The sequence below is a fragment of the Oncorhynchus mykiss genome, chromosome 21 (genome assembly GCF_057628025.1).
Source record: "Oncorhynchus mykiss isolate SJ-2025 chromosome 21, ASM5762802v1, whole genome shotgun sequence".
NCBI classification, from domain to species: domain Eukaryota; kingdom Metazoa; phylum Chordata; class Actinopteri; order Salmoniformes; family Salmonidae; genus Oncorhynchus; species Oncorhynchus mykiss.
In genome coordinates, this window is record NC_143042.1 from 44,463,346 (window position 1) to 44,480,860 (window position 17,515).

Consider the following 17,515-nt stretch of genomic DNA (forward strand, 5'->3'; position numbering starts at 1 on the left):
GGCGCCAGCGAGAGCGAGAAAGCGGGCGCGGCGCCAGCGAGGGCGCGGCGCCAGCGAGAGAGAGTACAGCCAGCACCAGCTGTCTGTTCCAAACGTGCACTTTCTTTGCGTGATCAAAACGTGCGCTTTATTTTGTGTTCCAATAACATCGCTGTCATAAGCGAGCGAGAGCAGCGCCAGAGCGAGCATGAAAGCGAGCGCGGCGCCAGCGAGAGAGTGAGCAAGCGGGCGCGGCGCAAGAGAGAGAGAGAAAGAAAGAAAGCGAGCGCGGCGCCAGCGAGAGAGAGAAAGAAAGAAAGCGAGCGCGGCGCCAGCGAGAGAGAGAGAAAGAAAGCGAGCGCGGCGCCAGCGAGAGAGAGAAAGAAAGAAAGAAAGCGAGCGTGGCGCCAGAGAGCGAGCGAACAAGCGGGCGCGGCGCAAGAGAGAGAGAGAAAGAAAGAAAGCGAGCGCGGCGCCAGCGAGAGAGAGAAAGAAAGAAAGCGAGCGCGGCGCCAGCGAGAGAGAGAGAAAGAAAGAAAGCGAGCGCGGCGCCAACGAGAGAGAGAAAGAAAGAAAGCGAGCGCGGGGCCAGCGAGAGAGGGAGAAAGAAAGCGAGCGCGTCGCGGCTCCAGCGAGAGAAAGAAAGCGAGCGCGGGGCCAGCGAGAGAAAGAAAGAAAGCGAGCGCGGCGCCAGCGAGAGAGAGAAAGAAAGCGAGCGCGGGGCCAGCGAGAGAGAGAAAGAAAGAAAGAAAGAAAGCGAGCGCGGCGCCAGCGAGAGAGGGAGAAAGAAAGCGAGCGCGTCGCGGCTCCAGCGAGAGAGAGAGAAAGAAAGCGAGCGCGGGGCCAGCGAGAGAAAGAAAGAAAGCGAGCGCGGCGCCAGCGAGAGAGAGAAAGAAAGCGAGCGCGGGGCCAGCGAGAGAGAGAAAGAAAGCGAGCGCGGCGCCAGCGAGAGAGAGAGAGAAAGAAAGAAAGAAAGCGAGCGCGGCGCCAGCGAGAGAGGGAGAAAGAAAGCGAGCGCAGCGCCAGCGAGAGAGAGAGAACGCGAGCGCGGGGCCAGAGAGAGAGAGAGAAAGAAAGAAAGAAAGCGAGCGCGGCGCCAGCGAGAGAGGGAGAAAGAAAGCGAGCGCGTCGCGGCGCCAGCGAGAGAGAGAGAAAGAAAGCGAGCGCGGGGCCAGCGAGAGAAAGAAAGAAAGCGAGCGCGGCGCCAGCGAGAGAGAGAGAAAGAAAGCGAGCGCGGGGCCAGCGAGAGAGAGAAAGAAAGCGAGCGCGGCGCCAGCGAGAGAGAGAGAGAAAGAAAGAAAGAAAGTGAGCGCGGGGCCAGCGAGAGAGAGAGAAAGAAAGCGAGCGCGGGGCCAGCGAGAGAGAGAGAGAGAGAGAAAGAAAGCGAGAGCGGGGCCAGCGAGAGAGAGAGAAAGAAAGCGAGCGCGGCGCCAGCGAGAGAGAGAGAGAGAGAGAAAGCGAGAGCGGGGCCAGCGAGAGAGAGAAAGAAAGCGAGCGCGGCGCCAGCGAGAGAGAGAAAGCGAGCGCGGGGCCAGCGAGAGAGAGAAAGCGAGAGAGAGAAAGCGAGCGCGGCGCCAGCGAGAGAAAGCGAGCGCGGCGCCAGCGAGAGAACGCGAGCGCGGCGCCAGAGAGAGAGAGCGAGAATGGATGGCCAGCGAGAGAGAGAGAGAAAGCGAGCGCGGCGCCAGCGAGAGAGAGAGAGAGAGAAAGCGAGCGCGGCGCCAGCGAGAGAGAGAAAGCGAGCGCGGCGCCAGCGAGAGAGAGAAAGCGAGCGCGGCGCCAGCGAGAGAGAGAAAGCGAGCGCGCGCGGCGCCAGCGAGAGAGAGAAAGCGAGCGCGCGCGGCGCCAGCGAGAGAGAGAAAGCGAGCGCGCGCCAGCGAGAGAGAGAAAGCGAGCGCGCGCCAGCGAGAGAGAGAAAGCGAGCGCGCGCCAGCGAGAGAGAGAAAGCGAGCGCACGCCAGCGAGAGAGAGAAAGCGAGCGCGCGCCAGCGAGAGAGAGAAAGCGAGCGCGCGCGGCGCCAGCGAGAGAGAGAAAGCGAGCGCGCGCCAGCGAGAGAGAGAAAGCGAGCGCGCGCGGCGCCAGCGCGAGAGAGAAAGCGAGCGCGCGCGGCGCCAGCGAGAGAGAGAAAGCGCGCGCGGCGCCAGCGAGAGAGAGAAAGCGAGCGCGCGCGGCGCCAGCGAGAGAGAGAAAGCGAGCGCGCGCGGCGCCAGCGAGAGAGAGAAAGCGAGCGCGCGCGGCGCCAGCGAGAGAGAGAAAGCGAGCGCGCGCGGCGCCAGCGAGAGAGAGAAAGCGAGCGCGGCGCGGCGCCAGCGAGAGAGAAAAAGCGAGCGCGGCGCCAGCGAGAGAGAGAAAGCGAGCGAGCGCGGCGCCAGCGAGAGAGAGAAAGCGAGCGAGCGCGGCGCCAGCGAGAGAGAGAAAGCGAGCGCGGCGCCAGAGAGAGAGAGAAAGCGAGCGAGCGCGGCGCCAGCGAGAAAGCGAGCGAGCGCGGCGCCAGCGAGAGAGAGAAAGCGAGCGAGCGCGGCGCCAGCGAGAGAGAAAAAGCGAGCGCGGCGCGAGCGAGAGAGAAAAAGCGAGCGCGGCGCCAGCGAGAGAGAGAAAGCGAGCGAGCGCGGCGCCAGCGAGAGAGAGAAAGCGAGCGAGCGCGGCGCCAGCGAGAGAGAGAAAGCGAGCGCGGCGCCAGAGAGAGAGAGAAAGCGAGCGCGGTGCCAGAGAGAGAGAGAGAGAAAGCGAGCGCAGCGCCATCCATGATGCAGAGCCTGTGTCTCAATTACATGACAGGGAAGTTAGCCTGACCTACGAGTCCGTTCATATGATCTAGCCATGTGTACTGGTGGGGCCTTGAGGCTTTCCACTCTCCTTACTACTTTCTCCCTCCACTTTGGTGGTTCCTTGTTTACCCCAGGCCTACACAGCATGGCGGAAGCCCAGATCAAAAGGACGCGAGTAGGGCTAGCCAGGACTGGGCCACCAGGGTCGTCACGGCAGCCTGTGGAGAGGACTGAGCACCTGGCATTTGTCTCCACTCACCCTGCACCCACCCAACTTGCCATTTAAGACCAGTACTGTAGGGTAAATCCCCACCATCACACACACACACACAACTCCTACATCTCCCACCAACACCACCCCGTGGACACGTTTGGCTTGAGGTTGCAATGCCTCTGCTGGTTCTGGCAGGGAAATGGTTAAGGGAGATTAGCGTGCGTGTGTGTGTGTGTGTGTGTGTGTGTGTGTGTGTGTGTGTGTGTGTGTGTGTGTGTGTGTGTGTGTGTGTGTGTGTGTGTGTGTGTGTGTGTGTGTGTGTGTAATGTACTTGGAGTGGGGCCAGTGAACACGCCATGGGCATGAAAGAGAACAGTTGAAAGCAAACAGAGAAAGACAATGAGATGCTTTCTGCCATAAATGCAGAATGTTTGGCCCCTTTTCCCTCCTTTCTAAAGGCAAAAGATTAAAGAGGAACTCTTGGCTATTCATGGCGTCCTTTTCCCATTCTCCTTGGGTGTCGTAAAACCCAGCTTGCTTTTCTGCTAATAAAACAGTCCCTGCTTTGTGTTGAGTTTCTTCACGGAACACGTGAGGAGCTGGCAACCCTCTGAAAGACCTACGGATTCATTTCAAGTTTAAAATTTAGAGGCAGGAGTCGTGTCCGAAATCTAGGCTTGCCTACTACTCGAACTGCATACTGTGTAGTAAATCATACTACATACGGTTTAGAACGTACTGTTAAGTAAAAACAAATGCAGTAAGCAACAAATATCAGTTATACTAGTATCATCCTACTGAGAACGTGTCATTAATGCACAATTGCATTGATTGCCGCCATTCATTCATTTTGGTAGAGTTGATTATCAGCAGTTGTCTATCACGTCGCTCTCGAAAAACTATTCTCGTTCTCAAGTGTGCAGCGAATTCTACTAGATGAAAAGCCGAAATGAATATGACATCCTGGCATTTAAAAGCAAACCTTTTCAAAATTTCACATACTATATAAAAATATGTGCATACCCAAAATGCCTGCAGTTTAGAATGCAAGTACAGGTATTGGGACATGGCCAATGTGAGAGAGAGAGGGGGGGGGACGTTATTTCAGATTTGTTTCCCATCTTGACTCCATCAGCAACATGATGTTTCCAAAGAAACTAGAATGCAGTACAAAAAAAAGCATTCCCAGAACTCTAAGTCTTTGCGTAGAGTAGCAAATTGTCAACATTATAGTCGCTTGGCATGGAGAGCTTTTTGGGCTTTGTCAAAATGGAGCACCGGGTGAGAAATTCATGGAGATGGGGTGGTGGTTTAGGAGGCATCCATTTATTGTTACCATCATCCAAACAAAAGCAGCCCATATGCAGCTGAATACCCACCATGTTTATGATTGCCTCCTCTCTGTTGTTCCTGCATGTGAAGCCGTAACAGTAGCAGAAAGCAATGGAACAATTCATTGATCCGTTAATGTCATGGATTGCTCAAAAAGGTACACATGGTTTCCAAGATCTACATCTGGTTTTCACCATTCACTGATTCGAAGGAAGAGATGAAAACCATCAGACACTGGCCACGAGGACCGGAATTACTCATCCCTGAATCAATCCTTTTTTAAAACTAAAATAATTGTAGGAGCTACAGAGTAGAGCCCAGAAGACATGAAACTATAATTCAACACTTACTTCCAATGTGGTCAAGACAGACCACACCAACCAACAAAAACACCAAGTACAAAAAGACAGACCACACCAACCAACAAAAACACCAAGTACAAAAAGAGAGACCACACCAACCAACAAAAACACCAAGTACAAAAAGACAGACCACACCAACCAACAAAAACACCAAGTACAAAAAGACAGACCACACCAACCAACAAAAACACCAAGTACAAAAAGACAGACCACACCAACCAACAAAAACACCAAGTACAAAAAGCCTTCACTCACCACTGATTTGGTGGACATATTGTCCTCCATGTCAGAGTAGTTGGCGTCCATCAGCTCCGGAAACACCTTTCTGCGCTCCCCCAGCACCTCGCGGCCGTCCACCCGCAGTTTAGCGGGGTGCACCTGGGATTTGTCCTTCAGCAGTTTCTTATCCGAGTGGTGGGACTGGGCGTGCGACAGGGACGAGCCCCCTGTCGGTTTTAACGACAATTCCGCTAAGTTTTTCTTTTTCTTTTTGGCCACGTGGTCCTCGCAGTCAGTGACAGACAGTCGCTTGTTAGTCCCCGCCCCAGACCCGGCCCCATGCAAGTAGCCCCCGTCCTGCCGCTGCTCCTTGGACATGGTCTTGGGCTCCTTGAAGCCCATCTTGGGGATGGGGGGGTTGTCACGAAGAAGAGGCTGGTTCTCTTTGGGTTTCTTGGCGAAATCTTTGGAGGCTTTGCTGGGTTCCCTGCCACTGTCTCGGAAGGCACTTTTGGTCTCTTTTGAAGGCTTGTCTTTGTGGTCCTTTGAGGGTTTGAGTAGCTTGGATGAGCTGCTACTATTAGTAGTGGTGGTGGTGGTGAGGAGGGCGCCAGTTCCTTTGGAGCTGTCCTGCGGCAAAAAGCACAGGCCAAAGATTAGGTCTCAATTTATTTAGATAGATGGTCTATCATTAAGTTATAGGATCCTATAACTTTGACTCTTGATTTGCAACAACTTGCTTGAGTTCGGTTTTGCGCTACCTTTAAGTTTAGTAGATAGTTTAACATTTTATTGATAGTTAGTGAAACATCTTAAACCATTTGGATTACATATAACATTACATACGCTTTGTAAATAACAAAAGGTTAGTTCAGCCCTAACTAATGCTCCAAGGATTACGCACAGGCAAGAGGGAAGTTGATGAATGGAGAAATCCCACTTCAGGGTCAGTGGACACGACAGGGCAAACACCTAATTAGTCTGTTTGACACGCTGGCGATTAGCAACAACATGGGTCAAAAAGCTTGGCTAATAGTAACTCCCGGGATCCTAAGCAGATGGTAGGGGCCAAAAACTAACTTCTTGACCTCAAGGCCTTCTGTACATACAGTGCCTTCAGAAAGTATTCACACCCCTTGACTTTTTCCACATCTTGTTGTGTTGTTACAGCCTGAATTTAAAATGGATTCAATTAAGATATCAATGGCTAACACACAATAACCCCACAATGTCAAATTGGACTTGTTTATACATTTTTACTGAATGAATAAAAAGCTGAAATGTCTTGAGTCAATAAGTATTCAACCCCTGTGTTACAGCAAGCCTAAATCAGTTCAGGAGTAAAACTCTGCATTATTAACAAGTCACATAAGTTGTGTGGACTTACTGTGTGCAATAGGTGTTTAACATGATTTTTGAACGACTACCACATATTTGTACCCCACACATACAGATAATTGTAATGTCCCTCTGTCAATCAGTGAATTTCAAACCCAGAATCAACCACAAAGACCAGAGAAGTTTTCCAATGCCTAATAAAAGAAGGGCACCTATTGGTAATGGATAACATTTTTAAAGCAGACATTGAATATCCCTTTGAGCATGGTGAAGTTATTAAATTACACTTTGGATGGTATATGAATACACCCAATCACTGCTAAGATACATGCGTCCTTCCTAACTCAGTTGCCGGAGAAGAAAGAAACCACTCAGGGATTTCACCATGAGGCCAATAATGACTTTAAAAACAGAGTTTAGTGGCTGTGATAAGAGAAAACTGAGGATGTATCAACAACATTGTAGTTACTTCTCAAAAACAAATGTGAAGAGGAAGCCTGTGCAGAATGACAATATTTCAAAACATGCATCCTGTTTGCAATAAGGCACTAAAGTAAAACTGGAAACAAATGTGTCAAAGAAATTAACTGTGTCCTAGATACAAATGGTCGTGTTTGGGGTGGTGGCTGCATCATTTTATGTGTATGCTTGTCATCGTCAAGGACTACGGATTTATTTTAGCATAAAAATAAACTGAATAGCGCTAAACAGGCAAATCCTAGAGGGAAACCTAGTTCAATCTGCTTTCCAACAGACACTGGGAGTATTGTACAATCCAGGTGTGGAATGCCTTCAGATTTACCCAGAAAGACTAACAGCTGTAAAATCGCTGCCAAATGGGATTCTAACATGTATTGACTCGTGGATACACATGTAAATTAGATATCTGTATTTCATTTTCAATAAATGTGCAAACATTTCTAAAAACATGGTTTTCCCTGTCATTGTGTGTGTGTAGATGAGATTTTTTTTTTTTATTAATTTTGAATTCAGGATGTAACAACAAAATGTGGAATAAGTCAAGGGGTATGAATACTGAAATTAGTCTAGAGTCTAGAGACTGTTGACTAGATATTCCAGGGAAATGTGTAGGGATAATGAAATTAGAGGTTTGCCACGTCACAGTAAGATTTATTGGGGTCAAAATCAAAACAACAAAAACACTCTACTGGGGACAATTTACTTGCCTCCTACATGGGGGGGGGGGGGCTTGATTACAATGCTCAAATCTATACACCCCTGACAACTAAATGAGCAAAGACAATGTTAAGTCTGGCCATAGCATATCAAAGGAATCCTAATAATCAGTGTTCATTCATTTTAGAGAAAGCCCTTGTGCCACCCTGGGGCTCTTGTACTGCTGTGTCAATGAAGAGTCTATTCTAGAACAACAAGATAAAAGTTTGAAAAAGGGATTCCGTTTGCTTGAGAAGAGACCTGGGAACTTGTTTTGTCAAGAATGTGGGGGAAGGGAGGGAAGACTCAACAGCTGTAAGCGCGACCTTAAAAATGTGCGCAGACGGTGAAAAAAAACCTGGAGGTGGAAGCGGAGTGCATTTCCTTTTCTCCAACTAAACGACGTGACCTGTGTGTCCCGGGGTCACACCTTCTGGCCCCCAGTCAATATTTCATAGATGTCTTAAAGCCATTAAGCACGTCTAGACAGTAGGGGTGTGTTACGACCTGCCCAAACCCTTTGATTTTGTCTATCTGCTCCTGACTCCTTGACCTTTTGGACATCTAGCTGCTAACCCGCTCACACAAAACTGTTTAAGACCAGTAAAAGGTGGAGATAAAGTGATGCTCTATCAATAACAGCCCCCCCCCCGATACCAAAAGACTGGCACGTTAGTAGATGCTCCCAGAACATGTAAACCTATAAGAGGCCATGAAAGTGAATGAACTGAGCAAAATCGAAGGTACCCCGTAAATGCACATGTCAACGTTTGCTGAATGTCAAACGGCTACAGTCCTAAGAGTATCACAGGATTCTTTGCAAGTTAATACGATCTTCAGGCATTTCACTGTTCTAAAGAACTTTTCATGCCAAGCACCAGCAAATACATTCCATGTTACTTAAGATGGTAACATTTTAAATTGAGTATATGGATGTGTGCATTATGTACTTTCACTAGTCTCCTTGTAATAATGACCTGCCACTCAGCACTATGTACAGAGAATATTACAATGCTGTACATAACAGTTCTGCTTAGATGAATAAAACACACTCGTTGAGCTGTTTTGGAGTTATGTGCAATAACGGCGTTTCAGCAGTTTTGTTTAGCATATAAAAATGCACTTACAGTAAAAGGGCAGACTGCCATAGCATTCAGTAACACTTAAAAAAGCCATGTGGGGTACAAGTGAACCGGAAGGAGAGGAGACAACAGTAGGTGGGTTGCCATTGGACGTTAGTGGAAGTGTGTGTGTGTGTGACCCCTCTGCTCCATCAGTAATCCATCACACAGTCTGTTTGGATTGGAAACCGTTTCCATGTGCACCGGGCCTCTCGTAACCCAGCCCTTGCAGGAGTGGGCTCTGACGGGCCGTGGTAAATGATACCATTTAAACGGGACTAAAAATAACTCTTAATGGAAGCAACATGCCAGTTAGACCCCATATACATGTCATTTCCATCCATGATTCTAAAAATGGTTCTCTGAGACTGCTAGAGAACAATTGCATCACAATGAAACACTGATACGTACCAAATTTCAACAGGCTTTAAAACTAGTGACTTCTTTATACTGCCTAATGGATACATTATGGCCGTTGCTATAACCGCTATCAGTAGCATACCGTGCATAAGCCCAAGTCGAGCGTCTCTTGTAAATCCACAGACTTCAAATACCCTCAGCATCTTTGAACCTAGCCAACTATGCAGAGATTAAGCTGGGGGAGACTTCGAAGAAGTGGGAATTTCTGGGGAAGAGAGGGAGGAAGGGGAGACTGTCTAGCCCCGGGCTGTCCCTGGAGACCGCCACTGACCTTTGACCCCGGGAAGACCTTGCTCTTCTTAGCATCAGACAATGTCAATGTCAGGGAGCTGCTGGGGAGGGTAGGCAGCTTGAGATGCTGGCCGAACAGAGATGTGGAGCCCTCCTGCATTACCATCACCTGGAAGTAAAAATGGGGTCATTAAAACCGATGCCTTCATCCGAAGTGACTCATAGATCACAGGTGACACCCATTTTAATATATAATATGGGAATCAAACCAACAACAGAAGCAACATAACAGTAAAGACAATAAACCACTACAATAAAAAAAAGACATTCACAGAATTATATTGTCCTGATCAGCATGTGCAAAACTGAGTTTTGTATCTTATTGTGCGCTCAGTCTGGGAGTGAAGAGCTTTATGAATCTATTTTTAATTGAAAGTACTGCATCAATTGGACAGTTTCTTAATTCCTGCTTATAATAGTGGATTCTGTGTGAAACTTAAAACCGCTTTTGTTTGGACAAAAACTTAAGCAAGGCTCACGTATTATCGTAGTGGTCTTGTCGATGCCAAGAGCAGCAAACTTAACATTCGAGCACTTAACACTGCACGTTATTCCTGGAATCCCTCACAGACAGTCATTGCTTTGCATGGAATGACAGTGAGCACGCGAAGAAAAGACAACACAGCTGCTTCACTGTGGGTCTAAATTTGAGGGTGTATTTGTTTGTGGTGTCACTTCAACATAGCAGCCGAGTGAAGAATGAATGCTTCATGTCTTGCCTAGCAGCAAGAGGTTAACAAAGGGTTAAAACGCCACTGAGAACACGCGGCCTGTTTCTCAGAAGCTCCAGTGCCCTGCTGTTGAAATGAGCTGCTGTGAGTCAGCACCAAAACAACTTAGTAAGCATTTCCTTTCATACAACTTTCCCCACCTTCCGGTCTTTCCATTACCCTTTCTCCAATAGAAGAGGGGGACAATAGAGCAAGGCACGGGGGTGGGTTCCGCCTTTACAATGGCAGAGGAAACACTGGGTCAACAACATGCGGAAAGTCTCAGAAATAATAGATGCTCATCCAACTGCGTATTGGACACGGGTCCCAAATTTGACTGTGGGTCACGCTTAGAAGTCTATATTGCCATAGTGAGAGAGTCATAGCATTGGGGAAGCTACAATATCAACACATTCCTAATAAGTAAATGTTTCAATTTGAAGAGAACACTAGTTCACATAAGTCTTACTTTAGAGTCTTCCAAACTTCTTTTGCTAGGATCCCGTTGCTGTGGACACACAAAAAGCATTTCAGTATACACACAGCAATCAGTTGTATTGGAGAAGGCCTCAAAACATCCAGTGGGCTGAAGAAATGTGACTGACAAACCAGTCTCTCAATTAAACCACATCACATTCAGTGTACATCTGTTGCCAATCTTATTCATTTCCTCTGAAAAGGCATCCAATCTACGTTAAGGTGCACGGTGTTGTGTGCACAGCCATAAAGCATCGGTGTGTTACTGGAATGAGCATGGCAGGAGGGCCTGCTAAAAATAAACACACACCCCTGATCATGTAAAGTCCATAAATTCCTGAAGATATTGTCCACTGAAATAAGAAATATATTCCAAAATGGACATTCCTATGTGGGCACACAAGGCTTTCTGGAGGGCACAGGGAAGATAGAATAAACGTGTGTATGAACAAAAAAGTATTTCATTCCAGTCATAAAACATGACAGAGTGGTTTGCCTGCCAACGGCTGACCTGATAAGCCCAGTTTCCTGCCAATGGCAGGTCTGATGTGTGACCGACATGGATGATACCTAGTTGCCAGCAAGGTCAAGGTTGTTTTTTAAAAGAGCTACTCATTGGTCTAAGTTCCATTCAACTTCTGAATTGACATTTAAATCGTTTACCTTTCCAGGTGGCGTTTAGCTCAATAGCGTTAAGCATGGATGGCCATACTGGATGTTCATGGCTTTGCTCCAGCCCGGGTCCTGATGATTACCTCAATCAGGTGTTCAAGCAGGGATGGAGCAAGCCTGTATATCCAGTATGGCTACCCATGCTTAAGGCTAACAGGACAAACACCTGCTATTGAGATATGTGTGTGTCCACCCCCCCTCCAGTCTTGTCGTACCCCGCCGGCTTTGAGCAGCTTCCTGCGGAACTCCTCCGTGGGGTTGTTGAAGGTGAGCTTCTCGCAGCGCAGGTGATTGACAGGCGGGTGGCCGTCCAGGTGTAGGAACAGGTCGTAGTCGAAGCGCACTTTCTTAGGTTCTTCCTGAGAGGTGCAGTGGGACATCCGTAGGAACAAAAGAAAGGAGAGAAGTCAGTTGCATACTAAAGCCCAAAATGATAAACATTCATACAAAGGCAAAGTTGTTACCCATATGGAATTCATAAAGATCAACATCGGCACTGACCACATTAAAATGTGTGACATTTTTCAAATGCTCAACATAGATTATTTAAAAACGACCAATGTGGGATGATCATGGTCACCAATGGCACATAAATCTGGTTAAACCGCATGTTCACAGCTTGGGATCGTTAGTAAGCAAATACGCGTCGAAACCTTGTTAAAAATGTACCTTATTTCTGAAGTAAACTTCAATGGGCAAGATGAAGCCTGCGTATCCAGACTCCTCCACTTTATAGGGTGGATCCTTACACACTGAAACGAAGGGGAGAAAAATCAGCTTTTCACTCAACGCAGGCGTCACTTGTAAAGGTGTGACGTGTCCTATGTAACAAATGCCAGTGTGTGCACAGAGTCCCTCAAGGATATAGAAAATATCTGGGGAGTTGTGTGTCTCCGTGTGCTTCTCACCGATCTTCCACTGTTTCTAATGCGTCTGTCAATAAAGCCTTGAATAAGAAAGGGAGTGATTCTCCCCTCTCCTTTAATAAAAAAAGGTAATGTGAATGTGACAACAGCACCAAGTCTCAAGGTAGCAGTTCATTTGCTAGCATGGCTCTAATATAATAGGTATTTTACCATGCATATTCATCAAGGCTACCTTAAGATTACAAACAGAAAGCCCTTTGTGTGTGTGTGTGTGTGTGTGTGTGCAAGACATTGGCACTAATGGGAATTGGAATCTGTTGCTGCCAGCCAACAGCACTTGAATATAAGTCAACACTGCCAATGCCAAGACACTACATGAAATGCAGCGCTCTCTCATGGGATCTCATTATAAAACATGAAGACAATTTCCGCCAATAATCTGACGCAACGTCGATACCAGAAACCCTGGACTTATATTAGATACAAATACACATCCCAAAGACTTGGATCCACCCAGCAGCACACCACGACACACTTAGTTCCCATCAGGCTGATCAGGACAAACAACCTGCGCTTCAGGTCAGGTGACCCCCTCAGACACCTGTTTGGGGGGGTCTCAGGGGACATTGCAGCAAGACTGCCAGCTAGTCTGCATGTGCAGTCAATATGTATTTACTGATAGTAAAGCAGAATTGAAGAGAAACTACTAACTTAATTTACATTTTTAGCTTTTGTTAGTCTTTACGGATTAGTATGAGCAGCATAACCATAGCCAGTACAGATTGATAAAGCACTAAGTAAATGTCCAATTGCACATTTCATCTCATTTGGAGGGGTAAGTACACTATTTTATTTAAATAGGCTAGTCAGTTAAGAACAAATTCTTATTTACAATGTCCAGCCTACCAAAAGGCCTCCTGCGGGGACGGGGCTGGGACATTTATAAAAAAAATAAAAAAATATAATAATAATAATAATAATAATAATAATAATAATAATAATAATAATAATAATAATAAATAAATAAATAATAATAATAATATAGGACAACACACACACACAACACGACAACACTACATAAAGAGAGACTGAAGACAACACAGCATGGTAGCGACACAACAACATGGTAGCAACACAAAATGACAACATGGTACAAACATTATTGGGCACACACAACAGCAAAGGGCAAGAAGGTCGAGATAATGATAAATCCCACAAAGCAGCCACTGTCAGTAAGAGAGTGTCTATGATTGAGTCTTTGAATGAAGAGATTGAGATCAAACTGTCCAGATTGAGTGTTTGTTACAGCTCGTTCCAGTTGCTAGCTGTAGCGAACTGAAAAGAGGAGCGACCCAGGGATGTGTGCGCTTTGGGGACCTTTAACAGAATGTGACTGGCAGAACGGGTGCTGTAAGTGGAGGATGAGGGATGCAGTAGATCTCTCAGATAAGGGGGAGTGAAGCCTAAAAGGGTATTTATAAATAAGCATCAACCAGTGCGACGTGTATACAGAGATGACCAGTTTACAGAGGAGTATAGAGTGCAGTGATGTGTCCTATAAGGATAATTTGTGGCAAATCTGATGGCCGAATGGTAAAGAACATCTAACCGCTCGAGAGCAACCATACCTGCCAATCTATAAATTACGTCTCTGTAATCTAGCATGGGTAGGATGGTCATCTGAATCAGGGTTAGTTTGGCAGCTGGAGCGATTACAATAGAGGAAACCTACTCTAGATTTAACTTTAGCCTGCAGCTTTGATATGTGCTGAGAGAAGGACAGTGTACTGTCTAGCCATACTCCCTAGTACTTGTATTAGGTGACTACCTCAAGCTCTAAACCCTCAGAGGTAGTAAATCACACCTGTGGGGTGAGGGGCATTCTTCTTAACAAACCACATGACCTTTGTTTTGGAGGTGTTCAGAACAAGGTTAAGGGCAGAGAAAGCTTGTTGGACACTAGGAAATATTTTTTGTCGAGTTTAATCATCCGGGGAGGGACCAGCTGAGTACAAGACATCTGCATATAAATGGATTCCTATTGCCTGAGAAATGTTGAAGTAAATTGACAAGAGCATGGGGCCTAGGATTGGGGTACGCCCTTGGTGACAGGCAGTGGCTGAGACAGCAGATGTTCTGACTTCATACACTGCACTCGTTGAGAGCGATAGTTATCAAACCAGGCCAAAGAGACAGAGACATCAATACTCCTTAGCCTGCCCACAAGAATGGAATGGTCTACCGTCTCAAAAGCTTTGGCCAAGTTAATAAAAATAACAGCACAACATTGCTTAGAATCAAGGGCAATGGTGACATCATTGAGGACCATTAAGGTTGCAGTGACATCCATAACCTGAGCGGAAACCAGATTGCATACCAGAGAGAATATTATAGACATAAAGAAAACCAGTCAGTTGATTATTTTTTCAACACGTTTGATAAACTGGGCAAAAATAAAAAATAAGCCTATAACAGTTAGGATCAGGTTGATCTCCCCTTCAAAATAAAGGATGATCCATGGCTGCCTTCCAAGCAATGGGAACCTCCCCAAAGAGGAGAGACAGGTTAAAAACAGTCAGAGATAGTCTTGGTGATGATAGGGTCAGCAACTTTAAGAGCCTAAAGAGCCCAGATGTTTTTTAGGGTTAAAGTTTAAGGAGCTCCTTTAGCACCTCGGACTCAGTGACCGCCTGCAAGGAGAAACTTTGTAGAGGGGCAGGGGGAAAAGAGAGGAATCGGGGCTAATTGCATTAGAAGGGGTTGGAGATGAGGAAATGTTGGACAGGCAAGGCTGAGTCAAATAGGAATCCTGACTTAATGAAGTTGTGATTAAAGAGCTCAGCCATGTGCTTATTGTAAGTGACAATCACATCATCAACATTAAGGGACATGGGCAGCTGTGAGGGTTTATTCTCCAGGTCTTTAAGGGTTTTCCAGAACTTCTTGGGGTTAGACCCACAGAAAGAGAACTGCTCCTAAAAGTAACGGATAGCCTGAGTGCACTTATTTCTCATTTGCCTGAACGAGAACCAGTCAGTATGCGCGTGTGAGTATGCGTGTGCCGAGCCTTTTGCCAAAAACAATTATTCAGATGGAGTAACTCTGCAAGATCACAGTCGAACCAGGGGCTGAACCTGTTTTTAATTCTCATTTTCTTTATGGTGGCATGTTTGTTAACAAAACCACTGAAAATATCAAAAAAGAAGGTCCAAGCATCTTCATCATGCTGATTCTATACCATTTTACAGAGGTCAGTTCATGAAAGAAGGCTTGCTCATTAAAGTTTTTTAGCACATGTCTATGACAAAATCAGGACAGGACGTTTCACTGAGCAGCCATTACGAACACAGGCTGTAAAACAGTGATCACTAAGGTCATTACAGGAAACAGACTATTACGCATCAGGATTACCCATCAGGATATAACGTTGAGGAGAGTAGTCTTTTCTGGGTGTTTGGAGCCATACCTTGTGGGATTGGTAATAATCTGAGAAAAAAATATTTAGGGTGTCCCATTGCTTTAGGACTTGGTCAGGTGGTTTAAGAATGTTTCAGTTTAGGTCACCTAGCAGGACAAATTCAGACTTCGTGTAAGGGGCCAGGAGAGAGCTTAGGGAAGGTAGGGTACAGGCCGGTGCTGATTGAGGACGATAGCAGCCAGCAACAGTCAACAAAGAGCTATTTGAAAGTTTAATGCTTAAACTTCTGGCTCCTACTTGAGACGCAGACGTCTCAAGTAGGCACCTGGAAATGCAAATGCGCTACGCTAAATGCTAAATGTACTCGTTAAAACTCAAACGTTCATTAAAATACACATGCAGGGTATTGAATTAAAGCCACACTCGTTCTGAATCTAGCCAACAAGTCAGATTTTTAAAATGCTTTTCGGCGAAAGCATGAGAAGCTATTATCTGATAGCATGCAACACCCCAAAATGCCTGAAGGCGACGTAAACAAAATAATTAGCGTAGCCGGCGCTACACAAAAACGCAGAAATAAAATATAAAACATTCATTACCTTCGATGATATTCTTTGTTGGCACTCCTATATGTCCCATAAACATCACAAATTGGTCTTTTTCCCGATTAAATCCGTCCACGAATGCCCAAAATATCCATTTGTATAGCCTGTCTGCATCAGGAAAAAAGATCTCTTCCAACACGCAACGTCATGTTTAAAAATTATATAAGTTGCCTATATTCTTTGACAAAACACTTCAACCTACTTTTATAACCCAACTTTAGGTATTTGTAAACGTTAATAAGCGATCAAATTGATCACTGGGCGATCTGTATTCAATAGCATCAACACAAGAAAACAGTGTCCATTTTTCAATCTTCCAAAATCGATTGAGGTAGGCTGGATGGAATGACGGATCTATTGGTAATGTCTCAAATGATTTTTGTCAATGAAAATGACGTTTTTGGCGACATCGTGTGGAAGCTGTAGGAATTGGATCCGTCTCCATATTAAATTTGGTTTCTTTTAAACAATCCATGAAAGGGGTGCATGGATACTTTTTTCAGATTTCAGTGACCAGTTTTTCTTGCGCTTTTCGATGAAACACACGCTCTGTTATAGTCACAGCCGTGATTTAACCAGTTTTAGAAACTTCAGAGTGTTTTCTATCCACACATACTAATCATATGCATATACTATATTCCTGGCATGAGTAGCAGGACGCTGAAATGTTGCGCGATTTTTAACAGAATGTTCGAAAAAGGAGGGGGTAGGATAAAGAGGTTAAAACCAGCAAATCAAATTGTTTGGGGAAAGACTTTGTGGAGACAACCGAGCACTGAAGTTCCTTGGTAAAGTGCCACTCTCCCACCTTTGGAAGATCTGTCTTGCCGAAAAAGGTTATAAGCTGAAAGGGTTAACATCAGTATTCAAAAGGCTCTTCCTTAACCACGTCTCAGTAATGACCAACACATCTGGATTGGAGCTGTGAACCAACACTTAATTTGATCCATTTTAGGTAATAAGCTTCTAGTTTTAACGTGGAGAAAATCCAGGCTTTTACGAGAGCAGAAATCAGTGAAGCAGATCGAGCACAAGTCAGAATTGGAGATAGCAACGATAGATGGGCCAGGGTAAACATGAACATTTCCAGATATCATCAGCAGTAATACAATCAAGGGACATCAGAGGACAGGGAGAGCTCTGCAGTGTTGATTTGTTACATTTGAATGTGCATTAGATGGCGACAAGATCATATTGTACAGCAATTTCATCAGGTAACATGAATACAAAGCCGACGAGAGCTGGTTAGATTAGGATGGGAGGCCAAAAGTCTGTAACCAATAGAGTCAGAGTCCCGAGTGTGGGAACAAAGTCTGTCCCACGGTTGGGTAAACAAGAAAGTTCATAGTCAGCAAAGCATGCAGGAGTCATGAGGCAAATAGCAAAATGCACAACAAAAAAAATATATACAGTGGATCCTCCTTTTAAAAAGTTGCGTCATACTGCGGCATAAGTATGCTCTCTAATTCTCTCTCTCTCTCTCTGAGGACCTGAGCCCTAGGACCATGTCTCAGGACTACCTGACATGATGACTCCTTGCTGTCCC

The 17,515-nt window shown here is 46.0% G+C and overlaps 1 protein-coding gene across 1 annotated transcript in view; it reads right to left on the bottom strand.

Annotated features, from left to right (window-relative positions):
- The window catches only part of LOC110500634 (protein AF-9), a 60,308-nt gene that overhangs the window by 12,389 nt on the left and 30,404 nt on the right, over nucleotides 1-17,515 (bottom strand). Inside the window, exons 3-7 of the mRNA XM_021578115.3 lie at nucleotides 11,750-11,832; nucleotides 11,296-11,439; nucleotides 10,401-10,439; nucleotides 9,202-9,330; nucleotides 4,912-5,505 (exon numbers count right to left, since the gene is read on the bottom strand). Coding sequence (XP_021433790.3) covers nucleotides 4,912-5,505; nucleotides 9,202-9,330; nucleotides 10,401-10,439; nucleotides 11,296-11,439; nucleotides 11,750-11,832 — 989 coding nt within the window. The remainder of the gene's footprint in view (nucleotides 1-4,911; nucleotides 5,506-9,201; nucleotides 9,331-10,400; nucleotides 10,440-11,295; nucleotides 11,440-11,749; nucleotides 11,833-17,515) is intronic.